General features: G+C 38.2%; 1 protein-coding gene across 7 annotated transcripts in view; it reads left to right on the top strand.

The window, feature by feature from the left end:
- ST6GALNAC3 (ST6 N-acetylgalactosaminide alpha-2,6-sialyltransferase 3) overlaps positions 1-20,154 on the top strand; it is a 225,897-nt gene that overhangs the window by 91,897 nt on the left and 113,846 nt on the right. For all 7 annotated transcript variants that reach the window (XM_075508562.1, XM_075508561.1, XM_075508565.1 and 4 more), the window contains one exon: positions 15,286-15,480. In XM_075508562.1, the coding sequence (XP_075364677.1) occupies positions 15,286-15,480 (195 nt within the window). The remainder of the gene's footprint in view (positions 1-15,285; positions 15,481-20,154) is intronic.

Below are 20,154 nucleotides of genomic sequence, written 5' to 3'. Positions count from 1 at the left end.
TTTCTAGGCAAATACATTATGAAAAGGTGGTGCCCCCAGTAATCCCCCAAAGCACGTTCTTTCCCTATAGTGTTATATACTTCCAGCTGCGTACTTCTTGCCATAGAGGGCACTTTGCGGGGCCTAAGTGGAACAGTACTTTCTTTCTCTTAATACAGCACCTTTCTTCTTACTACAGCACCAATCAAAACATCTGGATCTCATTAACAAAGGCTGAAAAATATTAACAGGGCTGAAATACAGCAGCCCATGACCATTACAGCAACCACAGGAGTGGTATCATAACAGAAAAACAAAAAGCGAAACAACTACAAGAAAAAGGGGCACATGTACTCGTCTGCAGAGGGAAAGTGACTCTGTTTCCAGAAAGAGAAAGGATATTTAGTATGACAAAAAGAAGAATTAATATGAGATGAAAGATGACGTTCTGAGAGGGAATTTAGGATGAAATTAGTCAGCGAGACAGAGGAGTATATATAAATGAAGAGTAGTTAAGTATAAGATTCTTAAAAACAATTCTGAAAGGAGAAGCTGGCAGGATGGTTTAAGACTTAAATGGGAAGCTGGGGCATAACTGCAGAAAAACTAGGGGATTAAAGAATTAAAGGTGGTGATTCCTTAAGGTCAATAAAAGAGAAGAATTTGAAAACAGCATTGTTGGGCAGCAAGAAGTTGCTGAAGCAGAGGCAGTATCCAGCACAGCAAAAAGGGGAGTACTGTGTGACTTTTTGGAGGATTAGAGTATCTAAGAATGGTCAGAGGGTATAAAATTAGATGTTGTGGCACTCAATGAGTAATAAACTTTCAGGCAGGAGGAAATGGAGTAAGACCAGCTGAAACTTGACTGGTGACATTTGTGGTGAATGCTGAATAACTCAGAATGAGAAATTGAAAATATTAGGATTTAATGTCTTCAACATTAACATCTGAATTTGGATCTTCTAGCCAAAAAAGTTGCTGGAGTCCCAACAGACCTTGGGTTTAAACTGATTAAATCTGTTTTCTAGCACTGTGGAGCTATTTACATGTGCAGAAGCAAGGGAATTGCAGAGAAATATTCTGATTGCTCACATACTCTGTTTCTAATTTAACAAAACAAAGTATAAAAAAAGAGATCTAATGAAAAAGGAAGGGCATCATTAATTTTGGCATCTAAAATCAAATGAAAAATGATCAGCTGGTTAGTGACGTGCATTTTGTTCTTTGAACTTCTTCAGTAATGTGTGAATGTCACATTATATAACACTTATAATGAATAAACCTGGAAATGAAGTAAGTTAGGATGGATCTTTGTGTTCCTCCCCTGACTAGTGGACAACTTCTCCGTTAATCTATATAGCAGTGTTAAATTAAACAAACAGCATTATTTGAGATTTATGGCTAAAAGACTTGGAGGTTCACTGAGAAAATCTTCTGCTGCTTTTTTCAGAGCACTGGCATAATTTTTGTGACTTGTAGTGATTGGAACAGATCATAAACTCTCATAACTTGTAATGACTGTACAAAATACTACAAACCCAAATACTCTGGCAGAGAATGTGGGCACCGTGAAAGGTGTTGGTCACATGTGGCTACAGGACAGTGGGGTACTCTGTCCTATCCAGATTCATTCTTTTATTGGTAACTGCTGTTTAAGCAGCACAGGGGTAAAACTAGAGGTAAAAACTGGTAACTATTACCTAAAAATGAAGACCTTTGAGGAAAATAATGGAAAATAATGAAAACAGACAAAACAGTAAGCGTAACGTTAAACGTAAGAGTAACATTATTGCATTCACTATACATGCTTTTTGCATGTCATGGATCCTAGATGCTCCAACGTTAAAAATAATGCTTCTTTTCTAGAAATAACTGAGTATGATTCTGGTTCTAAATGAATGTTAGGAAAACTCAGCTTTGCCTAGTACTTCCAAAGGGTCTTGGGGCACGTTATTTAATCTCACTGGTGTCTCTGGCAGCTTCCCTGACAGAAAGGAAAACACCATTTTGTAACCTCTGGGACATCGCAATGAGTTCATGAAGGCCTGAGTGGCCTTATTCTACTGCTTTAGACCAGAGTGGTGTTAAAGAGAATTCAAAATAAATAGCCTCTGGGCTGTTAGTGTGTGGGAGACATTTATATCCTACAGAAAGCTTGTGGGCAGAATCTGCTTCCTGGATCAGCAGCAAAACTGAAGATGAGAATTTGTTTTTCATATCCAGGTCAAGGCTTGCACAGTTGGCAATTAAGGAAGTTTCCTTATGGCTGTAAGCTACAAAGATGCAGCATTCGGTCCCACAGACCTCAACAAGAGCGTTCAGGAGCTGGGTTTGGTGACACCAGACTTGACTGAAGTGGGAGTTGAGGGATCCTGAGTTTGTAAATTGAGTAACTGATATGCAAAGGCACGGGGAAGGAATAAAAATAAAATTTTATAATGACGTTTTTCTTACTATTCCTTTTCAAATTTAATGTGCTTCTGGCTTTCTCTTGCTCTCCTTTAAATCAGAGGTATCTTTAAATGGAGGAGGAGCAGGATTCAACGGTTGCTTTTGTTCAGTGCAAGTAGCTAGATATGCTGTCGTAGAACCGAGTACCCAGACAGTAGATTATGTCTTTGACTAAAATACTTGGTGAAAATACTTGTTTCTAGTTGGGTCAAGCTTTGCTGTTGTTTGAAAACAATATGCCCTTCTGGATGTTAGGGTACTTTAACAGGCAATGAAAATGAGGAACAGAGTAGTGGTGACTTGCCCAAGGTGAGGCAGCAGCACAAGAGCCGTCTGTGTCCAGCCCATAGTAGAGGTGCGTCCTTTGTATCGGGAGCCCATCTTGTCTCCTAGAGAACAGTCCACAGACTGTATGAGGCAGTGTTGCCACTGTAATTTTCATTTACGACCATACAAAAATTAAGCTCAATTTGAATGTTGTGGGGTTTTTTACTCCTTTTGTTTGTTTCTTGCATGCAAATAAGTAAAACGTGCATGAAGGGAACAGGGGTTTGGAATAATTTCTGACACATGACAGTCCCTCTACATTTCATGGACTAAAGGATGGAAAACTGTGCTAGGTGCACATTTGTGTCACAGTTCTTCCATCAAAATGTTCTGGATCAGCTCCGGTAAGGTGGCTATGAGTGGTTTCCTTTAAGTTTAAGAAAGCCACAAATAGGACATATTTGCCTTTTCACATCTAGCACTTTTAGTTTTTAATATAGATTCATGTCCAAATGTATTTTTATCCAAGCTTTATTAGACAGAGATTGATAATCTTCTGTATGAATTATCCATAGGGTTTTCGTTGTGCATGTGATAGTTCAATGATGCATTTTCATATGAAACACATAAAGCCTTTTTAAGCAAAAATAAAAGCACAGAAAATCAAAATCAGTTCAATTACACTTGCAGATTAAAATTAAAATGTAATATATATGTATTGTATCAAAATGCCAACTCTATGAATTTTTGATCTGCTTTAAAAATGTAAATCTTAGATTTGATTAGATTAGCTCTGGAGTAATCTACACTGAATAAATCTGTCTTCCTTTCATGTGATTTGTCAGTGTTTATAGTAGGTTTGTACAGACAGCTTTCACCATTATTTTCTAGGCAATAAAAGCAGCCATGCAGAAAAGCCACCCATAAATGTCAGAAAACAGAGATATTTTGTTGCATTCCAAGGGCTTTGAAGGTCAAGTTCAATTCAGTTAGCTCACCCAGTGTGAGAGGAGTGTGATATGATGATAGAATGTGTGTTTGGGTAGGATATATATGTTACCGTCCCTGTACTATTCTATCAGGATAACAGATCAGTGAGAGATTAAACTTTATTGCTTGGAAGAATTTCTTTCGGAAAACTATCAATTTTTATGATTTCCTCTAGCTCCTATTGAGATGTTCTGCAGAAATAATGAATCCAAAGAATTTATAGCTTTTAGCACAATGGCGATTGGCTCCTGATTGTGGCTTTTGGGTGCTATTCCACTGCAGGTATACCATTCAACCGCCTGTATTCACAAAATAGGTCTCAGATCATGGATTTTATTGTAAATGTGAAATTGTATTTTGCTTCCTTCTGATGAAAACTAGTTCACATAAAATTATTCTCCTAATTCCTAGAAGTGAGAGGTCAGCACAAAAGGCAAGGATTGTCCACTGTGGATTTGTCAGAACAGCCAAGGAGTCTGTTCTGCAGTGTCCCACCATGCCCTGCCACAAGTTCAGTGCTTTGTGGACACTTTTTTTTTTTTCCTCTCTTTTGTAAAGAGAAGACATGATCAATAAAGCTCATAATTAAATTGAGGCCACTGCCTTGATCAGAGCTTTTATTGAGTTTCAGTGCCCTGATTTAAGGAGCTCCCTAGTCAACTGAGGGATGTCATCAACTTCTTGAGCAGTATGTGAGCAGTCATTATGTTCTGTAACGATAATGCTGCATATTCTTTGCTATCTGGAGAGTCTCCCTTGTGGCAACTTCTGATAACCTCTTGCTCCTGTTATCCAAGGATGAATAATGAACAGACTCCTACGTGTAGAAGGAATACAATTGTACTCAACAGGCAAGAAATTTTGTTTAAGTTCCTGCTGGTTTGCAACATTTTCCTGTGATTGTATCAGTAGAAGCGGGTAAAGTGGGGTCAGATTATGCCAGTACTTGAAAGGAAAGTCTCTGCCAAAAATGTACAGGCCGTTTGCCCCTCTGTGTCGGTACAGACGCTGCATTGCTCAGTGCGACCCCTCCTACAAATGAGATGGAAAATGTAGGCCTGCCTTCTCTTTTTCATTTGGATCATGATATTGTTGGGTCTGCTGCTATGAGCGTACAGTGTTTAACACAGTTGATCTGCATCCTAGATGGAAAGCTCTGTGCTGTAATGCTGTGATAATCATATGATTGTTAATGTATAGTATAAAAAGCGCCTTGCTGAGTTCTGCATACCTTCGTCCAAAAACAACCGCCTAAAAAACCCACCCTAGAAATGAATTCAATGTATATCCTACAGACGGCATGTTGCTCTTGCACTGGAGAATGAACCCTAATGCGACCATCCCAGCAAATGCCACATCTTTCACGCGCCTCCATTTGTTCAAAAGTTTGCTGTCCTGAAGGGTTGTCTGCCACAGAAATAGTTTAACTTCTACATCTAAATCGTGGCTTTGAAGATCTCTTCAGAGATGACACTGCCATGCTGGTGTCTAGCTTCTTTATCAGTCCTTTTTTTTTTTTTTTCCCCAAAGCCTCTTTTTCTAAACTTCCAATAGAGAAAGCATAAAGAAAAGTACAAGAATTAAGCGGGGAAAGCAAAGTGTATTTTCCTCACTAAAAGTAGTATGTTCCCAGCTATATGGCAGCAAATTTAAAATTCCCATTACGAAATAGCTGGTCTCAGCCTAGGCTTCTCTGTAATTAGGTCTTGCTTTTTATCGGCTATAAATGATTATGCCTACTGAAATGTTACTCCATGTGCCAGAAGCAGACAACGCTTGGAGGCACTGAATATTACATTTTACTTTTCTGATGACATATGTGGCAACTATGTATGGATGATGTAGGCTAGAGCAGGTTTATCCAAAGAAAACAGGGAGATTTCTGTGTCTGATGAAGGGAAAGGGGCTTGCCAAAACAATTTAGAGCCCGGCTTACTGTATTTATGTAAAAGGCCGTCCATGGAAGCTGCTCTTGCCTCTTGCCACCCCAGGACAACATGGCTACAGCTGTGCTGGAGAGTGTCTTGCTCAAATGCAAAAAAAAGAAAAAAAAAAAAAAGAAAGAAACTGCACGACTCAAAGAACAAAAGACCTCCTGCAGGCTGGCTGAAGAGCATCATCTCTGCTTAAGAATAGCTTCTTTCTAATTCACAGTGGTCCTTTTTTTTGGGAAGACCAGTTTGAAAAAACTTGTCTTTCCGCTCTCTGAATTTGGACCTTTGCCTGGTGGCTGTGAAGGAGGTCTCTACCCCTTATATTCAGTACTTGTATCTTCTTACGTTTCAGAGCAGAGCCAACCATTCAGCCAGACCTTGAAAGAGCCCATATGCCTCCTCACACTAAACAGTGTTTGCATCCCTGCCACTGGAACAAGACATTAATCTGCATTGTGTTAGGGTGCACTGGCTGTCTGCGAGTGCCTAACACAAGACTAAAATGAATAATGACCTGCTTCTGTTTTCCTTTTCATGCTTCTGAATAGCAGGTGCACTGCATACACGGTGGCAGAGACAGCATCCAGAGCAACTTTCCAAAAGTGCTGACCTCCCAAAGAACAGTATGGGATGAAGCTGGTGTGAAGGGCCAGAGCCAGAGTCCTGCCAAGTGACAGACTGGGCAAGATCTCTTTTGTCTTCCAGTGTTATCTGGCCTTTAGAAGGAAACCGAGGCACGGTGCCAATTTTTGTTAGCTTCAGGTCCAGCATGGCAGTCAAGGATCTTTACAGGGGAAAATTCAGTGGAGGAAGGTTTGGTCTTGTCCAGACGGTGGTGGGCAATTACATTTCACTTGTGTGAATTTCTGGGTATGCAGGTTTTTGCTCTGTAGCATAAACTTTCCCCTGCAGGTAGAAGTGAGCTGCAGGCAAGTGAAGGTTTCCAGCAAAAGGAATTTTCTTCACAGATGTGCAGCCTGAGAGTACTGAGAATATGGGGTTGTTACAACATTTTATTTACTTTCATTTCTTCTGCCCCTGGGCTGCTGTCATATGTTTAATTTTATTTGTTTGATTTTTTTTTTTCCCCTTATCTAGAAGTTAGTACTTCCGGAGGTTACATCCCACTGTGGTGTTTGCTAAACATATAGGTATGTGATTAACATCCATTCCTCCTGCTGCATACCAAACGCACTGATGATTTTACTGCTAGGAGCAGAAATTGAATTTATCTCACTTTCACTTTAGAAGCCATCACATTCCCTTTCCTGTGCTTTTTTGAAACAAGAAATTGAGTATTTCTGATATTTCATATAAAATAACAAAGAAATGCAATAGGCTTTTAATAATGACATCTTTTGTCATATATAGAGATCTGCAGACCAGAGGTTTGCTGGTATTTTATTGTTTTCTAAGAATCTTTCTTGATGCATCTGCGGGGCTTTTTGTTGTTGCTTTTCTTCTCGTTTATGCATTTTTGAGTCTATTTCTGGTTGAAAGAATCAACTTTTTGAAAGGGATTTTTCATGAAAATGTTGGCAGCTATAGGGTGTCTTTCAGAATGCTTGTGAAAACTGCTCAATTAGGGATTCATTCTTACAATGTGCCTATCATGAATCTTTATATATTTCTATAGAGGAGAGGGAGAGGTCATCTATGTGAGGTATATCTGGCAGGGTAAGAGTTAATACTCGCATATGGGTGGTTTTTTCTTTGAACTTTTTCTCAGCAGGTGAAAAATAGCTACAATCAGGTGGTACTTCAATAAGTAGTAACAACCAACTGCCAGGTTGAAAGATCACAAATTCTGGTACCAGCAGTTCTATTATAGGGAAGCGTACGTCAGCCTGTGTGTGTGTCTGAAAGCTTGCCAAGCTATTGATAAGAAGAGCTGGGCAATAATCCAGAGTAAAAAAAAAAAAGGCACCATTTGAGAGCCGTACTGCAGAGGCTTTTTTTCCTTTTTAATACTACTGTATCATGCAGAGCCTACGTTAGTATTTATATAATATGCATCTACAGTTACTGATGAAGTTCACCCTAGTTGTGAAGGACATCGATGAATCAATAACAGCAGTTTTAGATTAAATATTCTTAACAGATCTTACAGAATGAAAAGTCAACAATGTTATTTAAAGTGTGCTTCTCTGCCATGGGCATTTTAATGGGCTAGATCTTTTAAGCTACTGGACAGCTTTCAGTTAGAGTATAAAATGAAGTAGCAGACTGGCCAAAGGCATGCCTTGCTCAGAAGTTTAGGTTGCCTTGGTGGTACTGTGACTTTGTGGTTTGTGAAGTTTGGAGCTGTGCTAATGATGTGTTTGTGCCTTCTTGGGAGTAGAGGCTGTTTGCACAGGGAACCCTCGGCCAGAAGACGACTGCTGAAGGAAATACAAATTCAGCTTTGAGTAAGCAGGAAAGGAGTGGGAGAAACAATCATTATGGAATGTGGAGAACTTGAAGTGCTGGAAAGCCTGAAATCACTTTAAGGGATAAGAATATCTACAGACAAAAAATTTCTCCTTCTTACCAGGCTTTGAGTTTAGGGCAAGAGGGAATAGTGACACAGATTAATTCCTGAAACCTGGCAATGCTTTGCAATTTGAAGGGCTCCAAATCACTGGGACTTTTCAAATGTAGTAACTTCTTATGCATGATAGCATATGGGAGACCTTCAAAATACTTCAACAGTTGCTCCTTGAAACTTTGAAGTTCTTCACCTTACATAATTTCATATTATTACCCAAATATGTGTGCTGTTTCTGATGGGAATGCTGTATGTAATAAAGTTATGCAGTTACCTGAGACTAAATGTCAATAGCGATAATCCTCCTATATGTAAGCAGTGAAGGCTTTTAATGTAGACCGCTGGTGCTGCTGCTACATCAATTCTTTGGACAATACTGTGCTGATTCCTGTTTTTGTTCATTGCTCAGGTCTTACTCCAGTGAGCGTGAGCACTCTCTGCAGATTTTTGGCTTTAATGAAGGAGCTGTTTGAATATGTTTTATTTTGCTGTGAAAAACACTATGTCAAGCTGTTATGAACCCAGATACACCAGCATTTGTACAGGACTGTATTGTGAATCGTGGTGAAAACTGAATTATGTAACAAGTTTTCAACAAATGACAACAATAAAAGAGGTACAATGAGCTGTGTTCTTGAGAGCTCTTCAGCTGCCTTAGCTATAAAAAAGGCCAGAGCTCCTACAGAGGAGGCATGCAAGAAGTGATGTGTCTTCTATTCATGCCTTCTCAAACATCATAAGCTATGAACACAGTCCTGATTCAGGGTATGTTCTTAGAAGAAATACTTTCTAGGCCATACAGAAGAAGGCTAAAAGTCATATGTTTCTTTCATTGTATCTCTTCTATCTATTTTTATGAATGCTGCATTTCTTGCCTTGCTTCTCCATCACCGAACTTTATTTCTGCTCTCACTCCTCAGGTTTCCTGGCTGCTTACATTCCAGTTTAGCAAAGGTGCCCTTTTCCAGAAAAGAAAAATAAATTTGCTTTAATCTTAATTTTACTGGGTTTTGAACCCAAACCAGATCTTACTTGTGATATAACCCCTTGCCTGCTTTGTTCTCTTCTCCTGAGAGAGAAACATTGACAGCCATCACCTGTGGAGCCTTTGAACATATTCAGGTTAGCTTTCACTTCTGGAGGAGAAGAAAGTAAATCTGCAGCTACCGATTTTATGCAAGTGTTGTTTGACACATGTCTGTTTCTAAAAGGATCTTTGCTATATAGTCTTGCTCCCTCTTTGAAAACTTCTAGGACCCCTGCCTGAGTATCCCTACAGCAGCCCTGTTAAAGGGAGGTTCAGGACAAAAGAAGTAGCTGGAAGGCATATTTATTTCCAATACCAGTGAAATCAGTAAGGTATACTGAACTAGTGTGCTGAAAGAATTTCATTTTATGCTCTGTTGTAACAGAAAGCAGCATTCGAAGAAGATGCTCAAGACTATAAAAGAAAAAATTAAATAAAACTATTTTTTACATATAGTGGTCTACAAAGTGAAACAAATTCAATAAGTGTAGCTATTATTGTTTTCAGTTGGTATTATACTTGAGTAAAAAACCTGAAACCCTGCATCAGTCCTATAATAAAAGTAGTATAATGTGCAGAGATATTAAAAAAGTGATTGAGTTATTCAGTATGCTCGTAAAGGCAGGTATTGTGAAACTAATACAATATTACTGCATATTGTGTCATCTAAGAGACTCAAAGCCGTCGTGTAAGTCTTTACCTTTGATTTGTCCTTCCAAGTGCAGTGTTATCATGTATCCATGAAAGTAACAGAAAAAATTAATACTGTAAAAAAATCAATTTCTGAAAAAAGGTTTGTTTTCAGTTACTGTTTGGGGCATGGAACTTTACTGATTCCAAGGGTTCTTTACTAGAGTCTTCCATAATACCATATTCAACTTTGGCACTTAAGAAATTCAGGCAGTTAGTTATAATAGGAACAATAAACCTGAGAAACAACATAGTTCTACAATACAAGTTTAGGAGTAGCTTCTGATGATTTCTTTGTGATCTTAGGAAAGTTGCTTTCAGCCTCAGTTTATGCATCTGTGAAATGGATTTTTACTGTTAATCTCACTAGGATGGGGTTTTATTACTGCTTGTAAAGTGGTTTGATAGTCTCTGCCATATAATACATTCTAAGTGGCAGGGTGTTGCCCTTGGGCTAGAAAGTAGAATAAAAATACTTAGTACATACCTCAGTAAAATTTACAACTTATGAAATTCTCTTCTTATGCTGAAAATATTTCCTTTCTTCCTGCTAGACAACTGTATACAACACAAAAAATGTTTGTGTCTTATTATTCTATCAGGCATTATTGAACTATAAAAAATGGTCTTGTCATCTCGCACTTCTTAACAGATTACAAAAGAAAAATGGCTAAAATTTGTTCAGACTGTCAAGTTCTTGCCAAACTGAAGCTAATGAATCAGCCTGGCACTGGTAAATACCAAAAACAGATGATATGAACGTTATAAATAGTGTTAGGGACCAAGTTGCCAAATATATATATACACACCCCTATAAAAGTATTGTTGTTATTGTTTTATTTCCATGAAGTTTTTTGTGAAGTCCTAACCAGCATAGTAGTATGACATTCCTGGTTTTATTTCAATTCTTATTTTAACAATGTAAATATAAATGGAAGCCTTAGAAGAGTGAATCATGCCTACTGCTTATTGATTTTGATATACACACTAGACAGAATGAGCCTGGTGTCTGAGAAATAACTGAAACTGGGATTGTATTATTGTGGGGATTGAGTGAAAAGAGTTGAGAAGAAACTGTTTAGTTTTAGTGTGTTCTTTCTGCCCAGTGGGGTCCCGGGTATTGCACTACCTGTACTCTGATCTGAAATATGTCCACTTTTATCTCTCTCTCTCTCTTTTTTTTTTTTTTAACTGTGAATGAGCAGCTACTTAGACTTAGTGTCATTAACAAATAGTAAACTCCATCACTCTTCTGCTATAGGATCCTGTATTCATAAGTATGGTAATTTTCTTCTTGCAACTGTCATCTAGACTAGGCATGTACTATAGTAAACTAAATAAAATGTAACAAAAGCTAATATGCCATGCAAGTCGTCCAGCTAAGAAACTGTCTAAAATATGTCTTATTGTTTACTCCTCACTGAATATCTATAAAAAAATGTTTATAACTGAATATACATTTTTTAATTTAAATGTCAGCAACATAAAAATATCTACATTAAATTAGCTGGGAAAATGTAAAGATTGATTGAGATTTATACAGGGGATGTTTCCATGTTAGAGAAACATTTCTTTTGTTAAGAGACTATTTGCATTGATGAGAACTGAAAAATAAGAAGGAATAAGATTTGTTTCTGTGCAGAATTGCTAATTAATGTTAGTTTAGCTCTCCCAAATGGTAGAATGTGTAAGCATTTAAAATGTTGATAGAGACAAATTTTGAGACAAATTGGAGTCTGGTATTCATCCCTGTATATAGTTTCATACTTCTCTGTTAAATCCTAATGTCACATAGAATTTCTGGAGTCTCCAGTGCTAAATTTTAAGTTTTATCACAGGAAAGATAACAAACCCCATTTATCTGCAGAAAGGGAGATTTTACAAGAAGCACTTACTGACAAATAGTGCCTGTATTTTTTTTTTTTTTTCTTGAGCAGGTAAAGGAGGGAGGAACTTAAGGGGAACAAATTACTTTTAGAGGTGCCCTTTAGAATACTCTTGGCCACTGAGCAGACTGCTTTACTTGATGCTTAAGAAGGCTGAAATTATGATAAGTAGGTGCCTTGTTGTTTTTCAATATTTTTACAGTGAAATTTATGGAGCCACTGAAATTCTAATTTGCAATAGTCTTTCCCTCAGAGAATGCATATTGTTGGATCTCATGCCTTTAACAAAAATTACAGGGGAACTGAATCCTTAACACAAGCTTCCTTTGTACAAGTTGATAAGTAGGCATTGTGTTTGCATATGGCTAGATTTTTTTTTTCCAAAGCAATTAGAACAGATGCCTTGATTCCTTTCTGTTGTAAAAATTCCTTTCTCTCATTGCACTGTTCTAGTTAGTGCAGGTTCTTTCTGGCTAAGCAACACACACAGAAAAATCTTTGCTGTTTTCTTTTTCAAACAGTATTTTCTTACATAAGAAAATGAAAGAAGGCCCCACTTTTTTCTTTCCTATAATACAGTGTATTTAAAGAGAAGGAATATAAAAATCAGATGGCATCCTAATGAAGGCCAAGAAATCTAGCTACACAGTCTGAATTCTTCTCGGGGCAGAGGCTCTTTAGAACAGCTCCCTGTGAGAAGCACACAAAGCTGATTGCAATGTTTTCAAGTTCAGAACATACCTGCACAAAATAAACAAGTAAAAAATAGTATTCAACAAACCAGGAAGACAGAATAGGGGGAAACCAGGTAGTGGCATCATACAGGGCAGGATCGCTGCTTTCTGCTGTGCAGGTTTTGATTGAAGCATGCTCATGTAGTGGAAAGAGTCTCTAGATTCCCCTTTAAATATTTGCAATGTTTTAATTCTGATTTGCAATAAATAACGTGACTAATCCATGCTCCTTTTCATTGCTTTATGATTATCACTTGCACTGCACATCTTGGCTGCTCTTAACACTTACAAGGCCCTGATATATAGCTACACATTTCTGACTCCATCTGGTACAAAGAGAAGTGACACAGAAGTGCTCCCCAGCCAGTTTATTGCAATTTAATGTAAATCTGTTATAATGCAGCTGATGAAAAGTGCAGTGACTTCCATGAATTCTGAAAGCTGTGATTGGGTTGCGGCTGCTGCGCTGCCCTCTGAAGATTTGCTGGGTTTAATTTTACATTGCACAGCCATTAGCTGACTAAGATTCCTCACTGAATCGCACTGCCGCAATACTTCTCCTCTTCATCATCCTCTTCCCTTTCTCCTCACAGTGACCTCATTCACCCAAGTTTTCTATCTCAGTCTTCCGTTGCCTTTATCTTCTAAATTGCAGCCTCCTAATACACCAAAACAGACAGAGCCATGCAATTGACCCCCATAATGTACTATTTTGTTAACTCGTGTGTGTGGGAATACAGTACTATCCCTTTGTCGTGGTTTAGCCCCAGCCGGCAACTAAGCCCCACGCAGCCGCTCGCTCACTCCCCCTCGGTGGGATGGGGGAGAGAATTGGAAGAGCAAAAGTAAGAAAACTTGAGGGTTGAGATAAAAACAGTTTAATAGGTAAAGCAAAAGCCGCACACGCAAGCAAAGCAAAGCAAGGAATTCATTCACTCCTTCCCACGGGCAGGCAGGTGTTCAGCCATCTCCAGGAAAGCAGGGCTCCATCACGCCTAACGGTGACTTGGGAAGACAAACGCCATCACTCCGAATGTCCCCCCCTTCCTTCCTCTTCCCCAGCTTTACATGCTGTGCATGACGTCATGTGGTACGGAATAGCCCTTTGGTCAGTTCAGATCAACTATCCTGGCTGTGTCCCCTCCCAGCTTCTTCTGCACCTGGCAGAGCACGGGAAGCTGAAAAGTCCTTGACTAGTGCAGCAACAACTAAAACATCTCTGTATTATCAACACTGTCTTCAGCACAAATCCAAAACATAGCCCCATACCAGCCACTATAAAGAAAGTTAACTGTATCTCAGCTGAAACCAGGACACCCTTCAAATTTGCTGTGTGCTCTTTGTGATTCTCGCTGTTTTCTGTGTCCAGAAACTGAACCAAAGCATGGCAGCAGTGCCTGCAGGCCCTGTGCATGCCCACAGAGCCTGTGCGCTCGTGTTCAGTAAAACGTTGTCTGTGTCCTTCCCAGTCTGTTTGCTCTGTAAATATCATTGTTTCTTCTGCTCAACATTTCGAATTTTGGTTTCTGCAGGCTGTCAAATGAACCTCCAGGCAAAGAACAGATTCCTCTTAGATGGTTGCAAGCAGAGCTCGCCTCTCACCCCTCCACCGCCACTGCAGCATGTGCGATCTTATTGCCATCATGTACAAAAGCTGCCGTAAATGTGTACTCTGCTGGCTCCTGTTAGGTGGTGGTATTTGTAGACAGGAATTGGAGTGATCAGATTCTGCCATCCAGCATTAAGTGTTACTATGGACTTATGTAGGCCCTTAGGCAAATAATTCCCCCCCCCCCCTCTATTTTCTGTATATATTACTGTTTAGAGGGATAGAATTACATTCAGTAGGGTGATTAAACTGTGGCAAATTAGGTAAAGCTAGAATGTAATTAAAGTACAGTAAAAACACCTGTAAATGTTCATTGTGCATTTCAGGGAAAATTTAAAAATAACCTTTATGATAGAGTACCATACCTAGAATCTTTACATATGCCAACTTACATGTTTTGTCCTTAGCTAATTTGTCTAGAAGTAATTGACTGCAGTATTTAAAAAATAGCTAAAAATGAGGGGAACATCATATTTCTTCTAAGTTTTTTTTCTCCTGCAGACTGGGTAGTTACCCAGGAAAAAAGTTGATACCATTCTGTGGTTACATTAACCAGTCCAACCAACTGGATAGGTTAGAGGTGGGAAGCAAAGGTTAATTAGATACAGGCTTCAGATCTGTTGCATTATTAACAATGGAGGTCATCTTGTCCAAGATAATAATGACTCACTTTGTAAATTTGTGAACCTGTAATAAGGCAGAACGTTGTGCTGACTTCACATTTATTCTAAAATACTTAAGGTTAGCGTATGAATCCTGTTGCACGGGAATGATTTAAAATTAATGCCCAATAAATACAATCTGTAGCGATCATCTTCACAATAAACTTTGTGTGGTATGGCTGCAAATGGCATTTTCACTTTGTGTAGTTGTCATGTGTCTAGAGCACTGATGATTTTGAATGGAGACTTTGGTGTGGATGCTTACATAAAAGTCTTCATTCTAAATACAACTAAAATTTAAACCATCTCTAAAAGAAAATCTCAAAACCTCTGAAATGCAAATTTATTGAAACAAAATGATCCAGTGACCTGTTTCCTTGTGCTCCTGCAGCAAGGTGACTACCATAAAAATAATTTCACATGAAGCTTTCGAAGGTGTTTTTCCCTCATCCTACAATAGAAGATACGTATTTTTTTATTAAAACCAATTATTAATGTTAATAATTTATTTTCTTTCTTTTCATTGCAGAGAAAGTCCGTTGTTGCTGTGAGTTTCATTGCAGCATTCCTCTGTCTGATCATCGTTCGTCTCACAAATGAAGTAACTTTCCCTTTGATCCTAAACTGCTTTGGACAAACCAGTGCCAAATGGATACCATTTTCTAATGGTCAAAGACAGCCTCTGAGAACTCATTATGGATATGTAAATGTGAAAACACAAGAGGTAAGACCTGGTATCAAGAACACAGCAAAATGGACCAGTAGACTTCTCTTTCTCTCATCCCACATAACTGCCTTTCTACCAACCTGCCCAGTGTAAAAACTAAATCAAGTGATGTTTCTGAGCAAAGCGTCTTTTAAATGTGTGCTACCATTTAAATGACCATTGAATTTTTAAATTTCTGTCATGTCTGCACTGGAGAGAGCAGTGAGCTGGCCTCAAAATCATGCTTGGTTGCAGTGAAAACTGGTATTTATACAAGCAAGAGAATTTTTCAGATTAATTTCAAGCCTTCAGTCCTTTTAACTCAAAAGGAAATTTTCTTGTGTGTGTTTGTAATAAAGTCCTAAAAATGTTTAATTTTGCCTGGGATACCCAAGGAAGAAGTAGTTTATTTGTGTTTGTATGCGCATGGAAGAGGAAAAGGGAATGATTTGTGAAATGAACGTATGTGAGTGTAGAAAAGTTACGGAGCTAGAGGTTTACTCGATTTTTCTGAAACTATTATATTAACACTTGGTACCTATTTGAAAGCCAGGTATGTATTTCCAGTCTGTATTGTAAAATGCTTTGGCCTGTATCTGGTTTGGAAAATGCTTGCTGTGTGATAAAAATACTTTTGTGATAAAATTATGTTTTCCAGGGACTCCTGCTTTAAAATGTCTTAGGTGGCAAAATATCTAATGACATTGTTGGGTTTTGGTGGTAGTGGTGCCTTTTCCCCAGACTCTTCCCCCCTCTCTCTCTGTGTACTATTTATAACAGATGCAAACTTGCAAAATAAGCTAACATAAAAAAATTAACTCTTTCTAAAAGTTGTTTCTGCTCAGTTATAACACTGTCAGTCACGAGAAATACTATCGGACTTCCCCTTACCGCTGCTTATTTTTCTTTATAAAATTGCAATTATATTAATGAATGGAATTAATTCACATAACAGCCTTTATAGAGACTGAAAATATTTTACCATTTTGTGATATTCAGTCCTGTAAGTGTACTGGACAAGTTAGTCATTATTTTACCTTTAGAGTGTTAGATATGAAAATCAGAATGAGAGAGGGTTATAGCTTTTAGGAGGCGACTTCTTTTAAACTTCTGTATCTTTTAATTGTTGTCCCTGTAAGCACTGAGTATATTGGAGACCAGAGTATGTTATCTACAGAGCAGAAGAAGGACAAGCACCTGAAAGGAGAGATCTGTTTGAGTCAGGTGTGAATCCTAGTCCCAGTGAAATGAATGGGAGCTGCTGTTGAGTTCAAAAGGGCTAAGGCTCAATCCAACATATTTTAAATACAGAAGGACCAGGAACCCCCTAAAAATGAGAGGGCAGTGTGTTCTGCATGTCCCTGGGTTATTGCCACAGCAGCAGGCATGGAATCTGAATGAGGTAGGGCTGCCACAGTCACTTGGTCACTATCAGTCTGAACTGATAACTGGAGAGGAGAGGAGCATGCTAATCCATTTTTATTCACCATTGCCTTCATCAGAGGTTAGATGTAGCTTGTGGGAGCCTTAATTCATTCTTACATTTGCTAACACGCTTGGAAGTTCTAACAGTAAATGGAAATGAATGTCCTGGAAGTTGGTGACCAGTATCGATTAGTAAGACATTTGTCTCAATTTAGCTTAGGTCATGAAGGACTCCTTAAACTTAGTAATTGTAATTGTTTTCCCCCTTGTATTTGCAGATTACATTAATATTTGCTAATTAAAATGATAATGAAGAAACTGAACATGCCTTGCTAATTGTGAATGCACTATCTTCTGACTTAATTATTCCCTGTGCGAGGGAAGTTTTATTGTGCTGTCCACGTGAAAAGCTTTTACATGGCTCATGTTCTTAACTCACACTCATAGCTTTCTCAGACTACAATTTTTATAACACAGATTGCTTTATAAAATACACATTTGTATACTATTTGTATTAAAATGGCCAGCAATTCTCAATTGTTCATAGACATTAAAACCACAGATCTCTCATTTCTGTAAGTGCCAAATACATTGAATTTCTGCTCATTTCATAGAATCGAGATATTATTTTCTAGTTTTTTATGCTGCTATGGTATGTAAAATAAGCAGAAGGTCCAGTCTATGCGTGCAGCTAATGCCCTAAACAAATGTGGCCAAGGTTTTTGCAAAATGGGACACATGCTATCTCATCAACAGGCAAGGACCAAACAGTGAGCAAACTATACCATAATGAATTATCAGAAAATTGTGTGATGGAAAGGAAGGTTTTAAATACATGATTTTGGCTTTCTCTTTTCTGTTTTGTTGGGAGAATCTATGCACACCTCTTGAATGTGTTCATAGTCTTCTAGGGTGTCCTTTGAAGCCTGTCACCCCACTGGGTCCTACGTGTCTCCTGCTCTCCAATAGCACTCCCTCCTGGTCCTTAGCCGCTCCCAGCATCCTTCTCCTTTTCTTCACATTTGTTCTCTGTTCGCCTTTACCTGTTCCTCCCAAGCTCCGCTCTGAGGCCTGGCTGCATGCGGCACACCAGGGCTCTCCAATCCCAGCTTCTCGGTGTACTTAAATAGTACATATACAAGGTCAACAAAGCAGAGTAATTAGCGTAATTTACCACCAACCCAGTCAGTCATCTGACATGACAGGGAAGATAGAAAATCCAGATGAACTACTGCTCTAGCTTTTCTGTCCCTCCCTCACATACTTACTTTCTGAGGAAAAAGGGAAAAAAAACCCCAAGACTTTAATCCATAGGAAAAAAAAAGTTGACGTTAGGAGGAGCTGATTTCTTTTGGGGTAAGGCTGAGTGGGATGAGACTTGAAAACCTTATGAGATGATGGAAAATCAATTACTTGGTGGTTAAGGCTGAAGTGATCAATGATTTGTATTAAAGAAGATCAGGAAATATGGTGATATGAACATCTGTGTTTATCTCAAGTAAAAAACAGTGACATATATTATTAGATATGATCAGAATAATGCAGTAAAGACATATTTCATGGGTGTTGTGTATTTGACTTGACAGTATAATACTATGGAATTTTTATTATTAAAAAGTCTGAAAAAATTTCAAGATTACTATAACTAGATTGTATGGAAGTATAGAATATAAAATGCAAAGAGAGACATAACTTAATCCCTAATTAAGGCTGTACATAATACAGGGTTGTTGCTATGGTTTCCTTGATTTGTAGCTATAGCAACAGCTTTGGAAAAACTGACTTTATGTACAGTAAACATACCATATTTGAAATATAAATAGATGTGAAGTGTTGTACTATACTGGCCCATTATGTCTAGACACATTTTAGTTTGACTTTTGAGGTATTTCTGAAATAGATGATTCTTCACCTTGAAAATTTGTATCCGGTGCCCACCCTCCCTCCCCTCAACAGAACAGGATCCCTTGGTAGTCCTCCACAATGTGATCTCTTTTCCCTTTTCAGTGTCCACATCTGAGGGGACTCCCTGAGATTCATGAGAGACGATGGCTGCCTGTTTTGCAATATTGCTCTCTTGCTCAAGTACATGAATTTTGACCTTTCAGTGAGAAGGTGTATGGGCAAGATGACCTTTCTGTCCCTTATTTCCTCTACTTTGTACCTATGGAGTTTCGGTGATAGGTCCCATGAGATCCATCTTTAAGAAATGTCATGCCTATCGTGTTACTTTTACCCTATTCCTGGTATTTTTTCATAGAAAATAGTACTTTGATACAACTCCACAGTGGCTACCTAATTGAAACCTACTGTCATTTGAGTAAACTTCACCCCCCACCCCAAGCTGATGTAATGATTCTTCTTGTGTATCAAAAATGGGCAAGCAGATAAAAAGAAGCAGGTATAGAAAATATAACCTTCCTCCTTCTTTCATACCACTCCTACTCTACAAAGAGTTCTGGCAAAATTAATGAACATCATGTATTTAAATTGCAGCATGATGACATCAATTTAAAACCCATTAGCAGTTTGAAACTTTATGCTAGGCAAGTCTAATAGTGTTCTTGGATATTTGATTGTGCTTCCTGAAAGGTGAATATTGAATAGATTTTTACTCTACCGTCAGTATTAAAATAATATAGCATTTTCTTACATACGTAAAATCTGAAATATAGCTGCAATAACACTTGAAACATAATTATAAGAAGTATATTCAAGTACTATACAAAGATTAAAACTGTTCTTGGAAAAGGGTAAGTTCTGAGATGACCTAAAATCCCTACATTAAACTGCAACTGTGAGATCTAATGGCTTCATCTAAAATGAATTCTGAGGGAGAGAAGAGCCTTTGTGTCATGAACATTGAAGAATCTCACAGTATAGTGATGAGCACTAGATAAAAGGAACGTGCATTGTAGCAGTTAAGACTTTTTAAAAAATCCTGTTGTAACTGAAAAACTCATGAATACTGTGTTGATGTTGAAGAAATAAATTTGGATCATATTATCACATACCATGTTGTCCCGTAACCTGAACAAACTAGTATACAAGCATTAGTTGCTTGCCAGTTGTGGCACACACAGCCACATACATGTGTGAACGTACAGCCTAAGTCTAGTTTATTTTTTTTCTTTTTGCCAGAAGTTCTGTGGTAGACCTTGGCTGAAATGAGTGGAGGTTTCAACAAATGAGATATCCCAGATATGTATAAAAATAGGAGAAGGCTACAGACCTTATACCATTTCAACAATAGCAAAAGCATAGTTG

Source organism: Mycteria americana, chromosome 7 (genome assembly GCF_035582795.1).
Source record: "Mycteria americana isolate JAX WOST 10 ecotype Jacksonville Zoo and Gardens chromosome 7, USCA_MyAme_1.0, whole genome shotgun sequence".
Lineage (NCBI taxonomy): Eukaryota > Metazoa > Chordata > Aves > Ciconiiformes > Ciconiidae > Mycteria > Mycteria americana.
The sequence above is the reverse complement of the archived record's forward strand: the minus strand, read 5'-3'. Positions and strand labels throughout refer to the sequence as shown.